Source organism: Sinocyclocheilus rhinocerous, unplaced genomic scaffold (assembly GCF_001515625.1).
Source record: "Sinocyclocheilus rhinocerous isolate Xijiao unplaced genomic scaffold, SAMN03320098_v1.1 scaffold316, whole genome shotgun sequence".
Taxonomy (NCBI): Eukaryota; Metazoa; Chordata; class Actinopteri; order Cypriniformes; family Cyprinidae; genus Sinocyclocheilus; species Sinocyclocheilus rhinocerous.
Window position 1 is genome coordinate 193543 of NW_015631108.1, and position 8390 is coordinate 201932.

An 8390-nucleotide genomic window follows, 5' to 3' on the forward strand; every position below is an offset into this window, starting at 1 on the left:
GATTTAAAAAAGTAAGGATTGTTCCTCATTTCAGAACAACACTGCATGCTACTGGAATCAATGGTATGTACATTTTGTAATGTTAATTAACTTCAGTATGAAAACTCATGACCACAACCAGAACTGAGGAGTTAAATAGTTTCCTGGTTCTTGAGTGAAGTGTAAAACCAGTTTGTCCGCAAGTCTGTAAAGCTATGTAGGCTTCTGGTTAATGGAGAGCCACATTTCTGAAGAGTTTAGTTACAATCATGCTCCAAAGCCCCTGGCTGTAATAATAGTACATTGAGGTGCATTTAATTAGAGTTGAAACCAAACTCTGTAACAAGGTGGCTTTGCAGGACTTTCCAGGAAATAACAAACCCTGTTGTAATTCTAATTACTACACTTTTACTGCATGGCTGTCTAGATTTACAGTTCCTTCATACCCCATGAATGTTTGATGATGATGTATGAATGGACATGTTGTTATGTTTTCAACACATTTAATCAAGTTCTCCATCTCCATACTGTCAGGATCATCAGTCACCTTTGCCTGTCACCTCTGCACACTACATCTCCCACAATGTCCACAACCAGCCCCTGAGTCTGCTCCAGTGTTGGCTCCAGCCCTTGAGTTTGCTGCAAAGCCTGCTTCTTCCTATGAGTTCACTCTAGAAATCAGTCCAGTCCATGAGTCCATCTGAGAAATAACTCCAGATCACAAGCCCATTCCTGAGTCTACTCTAACCCATGAGTCAGCTTAAGAGCCCGCTCACGCTCCAGAGTCTGCTCAAGAGTTCAGTCTAGAGTCCACTCCAGAATCCACTTTTTTCCGAGCACAGCCAGGAGTCCACTCACTTTTCAGAACTCAGTGAAGAGCCTGTTCACCATTCACCGCTCCGAACTCAGCTGTGAGTTCACTCAATTCACCAAACTCTTAAATCTGTGCCTGCTCTCCTCCTAGAGCTAAGCCTAGAGCCAAATTGTTTCCCAGAGCACAACCCGGTGTCCATCTCCATCCATGATGCAAGCCAAGACACTGCAACCCTGTGTTTGCTGGCACTAGCGATTGGGTTTGTTTGGTTGGCACACACCTCTGGGATTCTCCCCAAGGAAATTGGGGGGGGTCATACCCGCACAGCCGATGTGGTCGTTCCTGTCTCAAGTTCTCTCGTCTTGGCTAACGCAACCTCCTTTACTCCCTGATTCTACATAGCGTTCAGGATGACTGTTACTATCCTCCTTGCCACAGCCAGAGTGGCCGATAGAATCTCCTGTTTCCTGCATCTCGGCCATGGTGTCCAATGAAATTTTCTGTTCTCCTGTGTCCTGCGTCCCGGCCAAGGCGGCTGATGGAATCTCCTTTGCTCCTATCTCATGTGCTATTGATTCATGGCCCTCTGAGCCACCTAAACCACCATGGCCTCCACCAGCATGACTCCCAATATTACTGGCACCTCCTTGGCTCCCTTAGTTGCAGGTGCTATCCTGGAGGCTTCCTTTCTTGCCCATATCTCCCTGTTCACCTGCCTGTAACCTGCCACAGCTCAAGGATGCCCTCCCACCCTCCTGGGCTGGACTCTATTTTGCGCGAGTTCGTTCCTTCCGGTAGTGGGGAGTATTGTCAGGATCATCAGTCACCTTGCCTGTCACCTCTGCACACTACATCTCCTACAATACCCCCCTTGGCTTTCACCTGCACACACTTCACAATCACAACACCTGTCTGCCATCATCCTCATCAACTCTCCATAAAAGCCAGCACCACACACACAGGCCTGGTCTGGTTTCGTCTGTGTTCCATTTATTGTGAGCCGCTCTCTCTTTTTGGATTTATCTGCTTGTGGATTTGGATTTATCTGTCCAGGCTAATCCATGCTTTATAATGGGAGTGGATGGTAGCCCAAAATTTGAAGTCCAAAAAATTGCACCCATCCATTATAAAATAAGTCCACATGGCTCCGGGGGGGTTAAAAAGGCCTTCTGAAGCAAAGCGATGCATTTATGTAAGAAAAATATCCATATTTACAACTTTATAAATCTTAATATCTAGCTTCCGCTAACTGTTGTACACATGTTCACGAGAGAGTGGCGTCCAGCGGATGACGTAGGACATAGGCGTAGCGTAAGCTCCCGTGAGAATATGCTAGTCTCCCGAGAAACAAGATTTGTTTACAGCCAAGGAAAACCAGTGTCCTCTTGCCTTATATCGAATATATTGGCTTATATCCTCCGACCTCCCAATCTTATATTGGCTTATATCCTCCGACATTTTTCTTTACAAATCCTCGTTTTTTATTTTAATTTGTGACCGGTGTTTTGTTTTGCTCTCTCCTCTGCACTTCCACCTTCGTCGTTTCCTCGTTCGTCACCACGTTTGCCTACGTCGAGGAGGTCAACCCCTCCCATGTGCTGATTATAGTCTCTTACAACAGCCAGACAGGGGACATCAATGACCGCCTTACCTCTTCTGTCCCATCGCTGGACATGTGTGACTGGGTGTGCTCCCACATAATCGCTCAGTAGGGTCACTGAGCGATTGTCATACCACTTGACCACATGCAAAGTGGTATCGCCAACAATTGCTGTCTTTTCTTGAAAAGACCCATGGCCAGATCTTTTCAGCTCAGTATCAGAAACCATGCTGCTGCCTGGTAATTTGCTGGAGCGAACAGTGCCAAGACAGTGCACCCCTTGATGAGCTAGCTCAAGTTGTAGTGGGACACTGGATGAACCAGTTGTCAAAGTACAGCTTGTAGTTTTTGTGTTGTGGCACTGGTTGAGCGAGGCGTAGGACAACATTTCCACTGCCTATATCTACCAACTGGGGGGCTGCACTACTTTCCCAGTGTACACTTCAGTGTTGTGTGGAATACCATCAGAGCCAGCCAAGACCCCCATTTTTTGGGCTTCTTGGGCAGATATTGTTTCAGGCGATTTCGTCCCTTAAATGGGACCATTTGCAAACCAACGCTCAGCTTCTCTGACATGGGTATTGCATTCATTTTAGAGACAAGATGAGTAATCAAGGGCCGGATCTTGAACAGCTCATCAAAATTGTCTCTAAACAGATGGGAAGAAATCAAGAGATTCCTGCATTTCAATGATAATGATGATCAACCAGTTCGATCTGATGACAGTGTATCTGCTACTTGAGAAACTCTGCTTGCAGGGCAATTAAAGTATTGATAAGGGGATGTCATCAGCTTGTGGAAGGCTGCCTTGCCAATCAGGGAATGCGGGGAAACTAGAATCATGGCTAGTTGAGCTTGGTTGATGAGGGATTTCCCCACCATCATCCATCCAATTTTCTTCAGGAGTCACTGTATATAAGACAGGGCTTTAAATAGCATGATACTGCACTGAAAACTAGCCTGTAAAAGTAAAATAATTGTTTTTTTATTATTTATATTGTGCACAAATACATGTAATGATATGTGATAACATCCACCTCCTTCATATGGTTATATACATTGCTTGACTGAAAACTGAGATGTATTCACCTTGGCTGCATTTGTCTAGTGTGTATTCATGCATAGCTATGGCATATGACAAAACAAAGTACATTTAGCTTGTTTTACTAAAACAATTTTCAGGAGAAAAAAGTAATATAATGAATTATTGGTCAGCATTTATCATTATTATTGTGCGTAAATGTTGGGGTGGGCTAGCAATTCAATTCATTTTGGGGGGAATCTTAATTTTTAAGTAGTAATGCTTACATTTTTCAAGTATAAAATCAAGTCTTCTCCAAAGATGATATCTCCGACATCTCCTTTGTGCAAACATTGCAAACGCTGAGGAAAACTGTACTAGGTAGACTTGTCGAGTTAGTGATGCTATTAGTGCACCTGTCCCTCTTATCTTATACTTATATCTTATAACTTATAATTACATACAAGCTCAGGGAAAGATGGATGTATCTTTAACAATGAACAATCATAATGACAAAAAATGAGAAAACATGAATATCATGGGTTTGCATACATCAAAAATTGCCAATTGTTTTTTTTCTTTTCTTTTTTTATAAGCCTGAGGGATGAGGCGAGAGTAAAATTCAACAAGAAAAAGCTGAAAACATGAAGGAGATTTAAGCCACTTTTGCTTGTGGATGAAAAAATGTGCATATAAATTAAAGAAATTAACAACATATTCAAGATATAACTATTTGGGGTTTTCATGATAATACATTTCTTTAAGGTTAAAACTTTGGGTCTCATTAGTAGGGTTCAAAATATAAGAACTTAAATCAATTCAAAATGTATTGGTTATACAACAATCACAAAATAAATGGGCAGCTGATTCATCAACAAGACTACAAAATCAGCGAGTTTCATCAATATCAAGATATTTACAGAACTTGACTTAACATTAGAGTGAAGGAATGTATAATTTTGACTTATTTTTAAAGTTGTTGCAAGTATTGTTTCCTAGTTCAGTCAACAAATATTGTGTCATTCTAACAAGTAAATCCATGTCAAGTGGGGAAAACAAATGTTATTTAAATTAAGTGGGGAATCAAATGTGCTTAAGTTTAAACAATTTATCTTGAGTAAAGATTTTTTCTTTGTGCTGACTTAATTATTAAGACAACTCTTTTCATTCCAATTTTAATTATTTTATATTGCAAATAATTAGCAATCTGGTGTCAGATATAGAAATATATCAACTGCAAATCAATTCAATTAAGTCTCTCAAGATCTCACCAGAAGCTGATTAACGTATTACATGTGATGTTGTTCATACATCTAGGCTAAAAGCTGCGAACTGTGTTTTTGCGATTAGTGAGCCAATAAATTATTTAAACTCAAACTAATATTTTTTGTACAATTATTGACTTGTGTGTCAAACAGCTGTACGGGATAAGCAAGATAATGTACATCCAGCCAGTTGTTATTGTACCCTCTGTTTCGTGTTGGGATCCTGATCACCCCTGTTGGGTTTGTATTGTGATAACTGCCTGGATGTACATTACCCCGCTCATAACTCCAAAAGCTGAAATTGTAATTTCATAGCTAACACTAAAAATGTATTTAATGGTGACCAGAAAAGATGAGGATCATAAAAGGAAATAAACTTTGTTTGATTTAATATCACTTGTTTTCACTGTAAAGAGGCCATTCACTGATGTACTGGCTTTCTACACTACATGGTGCTACTGTTGCATTATCCAGCATGTTCTGTTGTAGGATGTAACAACCTCTCACCCATAATCTTTCTCTCTGTCTCAGTCAGTTTTTTGTCGGCCTGCAGAATGGCGTTAGAATCCACAGACTTCTGCTTCAGAAACTCTTCAAGTGTGTCTTCTGCCTATGGACAACACATGTGATATTGTGAAAACTGCTACTACTGTTATTATTGCTAAATAACGATGATTGATACTATTACTACTACTAATATTATTAATGATGATTGTGAAGAAAATGCTAATGCTCCCACTACAAATTTCACTAAAAAAACTAAAACAACAATAGTAATAAATAACAATAATAAAATAAAGATAGTACTAATTACACATTGGGCACGAGTGTCACAATTTGGTTTTACATTGCAACCAACACATTTTTTCAAATACAAATGCAGTTCTAGACGCAAATCCCCTTTGGTTACATCAGGAAAGCTGCAACAGTTGAGACCACGATGTGTCCAACATCCACACTTTATTTTTTCCCAAGTAAATAAGTGCATCATCTGGGTATTTAAAGGGTCATGAAACTCTGTAACACATTTTTTTTTTTTTTTTTGAGATTTTAACAGATGTACAGGTTGCACATCAATGAAGTGGCCTTAACTACTATGTACTTACAATATGAACACAATAAGTACATTGTACTTCATTTTTGATGTATTGCAAAACACTTTTGCTGCTATTGAGGTGGGATACGGGTAAGGTTAGGGACAGGTTTGGTGGTATGGGTAGGTTTAAGGGTGGGTTAAGGTGTAAGGGATGGGTCAACTGTGTAATTATAAATGTAATTACAGAAATTAATTACAGATGTAATTACATGCAGGTATTTTTAAAATATAAGTACAATGTAAAAACATGTATGTACACAATAAGTGCATTGTACCAAATTATTAATTTAAATGTAAGTACATAGTTGTTAAGGCCACTTAATATAAAGTGGGTCCTTATGTTTATGTTATTATGTTTATTATTAAGGAAAAAGCTTATTTTTTGTAGCCATTTTGATCTTCCAGTTTAAAAAGTAAAGTTGAACCAACGCCACGAAAATTGAGGTATATGCGTTAGTTCTGAGTGGTGATCGGCTGCCGTGGCTGGAGAGTATGCATCTATGTCACAAGTTTTTCAAGCTTTTATCTGCATTATTCGTGAAAATAAACTAAATTAATCCAACCACTGTGCTGTACTATGCATGAGATCACATTACAATAGAGAATACAAATGTCGCAAAAGACTGTTTCAGCACCGTTTGTTCATGTCTGTAAACATAACCGTAACAATATTTAATTTGTAACAACACGTGGAGCGTGCAAGAGTGCAGTTTCTGTGCGGAAATCTGCGATGAGTTTAAAAAATACTCTCAACACAGATCACTGTTCATATACAGACTGGAGCTTTTTCATAGGGAAAATTTTTCAAACATAGGGGTTTCCTGACTCTTTAAAGTGCACTTTTTCAACAAAATGGCTTAGAATAGTGCATAAGTATGGAAATTGGGATGCACATAGTGTCAACCAGGAACCTATTTCCAGTTGATTTCTCTACTCCTAGTCCACTGTCTTCCACATTCTATAAACACTATGCATATTCTAGGAGAACAAGACAGCCCTCTTACAGATTGAAAAAAACCTGCATGTGATGTTGCAGCAATTTTGTCAAATATTGATACTCACTTTGACTCCCTTGTTGGCTTGGGTTTTGTATTTTTTTACAATGTCTTCAAGGTCCTGAGAGAAGAGAACATAACCACCAGCTATGGCATAAAAACCTTTCTTGAGTTTTTCTGTCATTGGTGCAGAGAGGGTTGTCAGGTGATTCTCACATCTTTTCTTTGAAGCCTTCTCGTTTTGGTGCAGGTATCCATCAAAGAGTTTATTCATTTCTCCCTGTAGTGTTACACAAAATAGCAGACACAGAAAACTTATTTTGGCACGATTCAATGGCAATTTCAAATAATCTAATGGCATCATCAAATTTTGCTCTTGATTCAGATTCAGAGACATGATTAAAGCCAAAACAATGGGTCTCATTCACCAATACATTCATATTTTTCTTTGTAAATTTGTTCTTAGAGAAGCTCAAGCAGAAAAAAATCATGGGATTCATGAAGTATGTGTATGCTTTCAGGTTTGTTAGTATCTGTATGCAGTGTTGGGGATTAACTGGTTACATTTAACAGCATGACATAATTTAATTACAAAATAATAGTGCTGTCAAAATTAATGCGTTAACGCATGCAATGATTTTTTTCAGTTTAACACCTTAAACTGGGCGGAGCTGGGGTTAGGCCACCCCACTCACAACTGCTGCCTCCGTCTCTTTTTTTCTTTACAAGAATTTCATTTATTTAAACACAGAACATCTTTACGACAACATCAAATATGAGACATTTCAGCAGAGCAGATCCTCCCTATATGCAAAGTAAGCATGTAGCGTAGGGCCCCCGAAACACCAGGGGGCCCCCTTGCTCTCAAAGATTTATTTAATTTTAGTTTAGTTTTTGAAACACGGACACATATAGGCTATATAATTTAATTGGTTATTTTTTTTGATCGACTGACAGCACTACAAAATAAATGTAACTAATCTGTTAAGAGTTACTGAGAAAAATATGTAATTAAGCTACAGTTACTTATGAAAATTATAACGATTACAAAGGGGGTTATTTTATGTAAAACTCTAGGATATGATGAATAATATTATTTTGTTGCTTTGCCTGTTTGTGATCCGCATGATGCCATTGCAGCGCACCACGTCTGCTAATTACATCAATGCACATTGCCATTGACATGTTGCCACCATGGCGAGTGATAAAAATGCATTCCAGTGCTTTAAAAATGTTCCAGTGCTGTGCTTTAAAATTTAATTGTTATAATCTTAATTCAAGTGAAGAAAAGTAATCAAAAATAGAATTAGAGAGTACATTATAGTTACATTAAAGGGGTCATATGATGCGATTTCAATTTTTCCTTTCTCTTTGGAGTGTTACAAGCTCTTGGTGCATAAAGAAGATCTGTAAAGTTGCAAAAACTAAAGTCTCAAATCCAAAGAGATATTCTTTATAAAAGTTAAGATGCAAGCCCGTCGGACGCTCCTTCGTCGAGTCAAGGCCGCGGTGTGTGACGCTGTATCGTTGTAAAAGCGAAATTACTTTGTTTGGCCTTCCAAAAGAGGACACGACTAGAAATCAGTGGTTAAGTTGTATTTACAACACTGTTCCAGAACA

General features: G+C 38.8%; 1 protein-coding gene across 1 annotated transcript in view; it reads right to left on the reverse strand.

Annotated features, from left to right (window-relative positions):
* Positions 1-5185: 5185 nt before the first annotated feature.
* LOC107741606 (guanylate-binding protein 1-like) overlaps positions 5186-8390 on the reverse strand; it is a 17072-nt gene continuing 13867 nt past the window's right edge. The window contains exons 8-9 of the mRNA XM_016554367.1: positions 6838-7050; positions 5186-5285 (exon numbers count right to left, since the gene is read on the reverse strand). Coding sequence (XP_016409853.1) covers positions 5262-5285; positions 6838-7050 — 237 coding nt within the window. The 3' untranslated portion in view covers positions 5186-5261. The remainder of the gene's footprint in view (positions 5286-6837; positions 7051-8390) is intronic.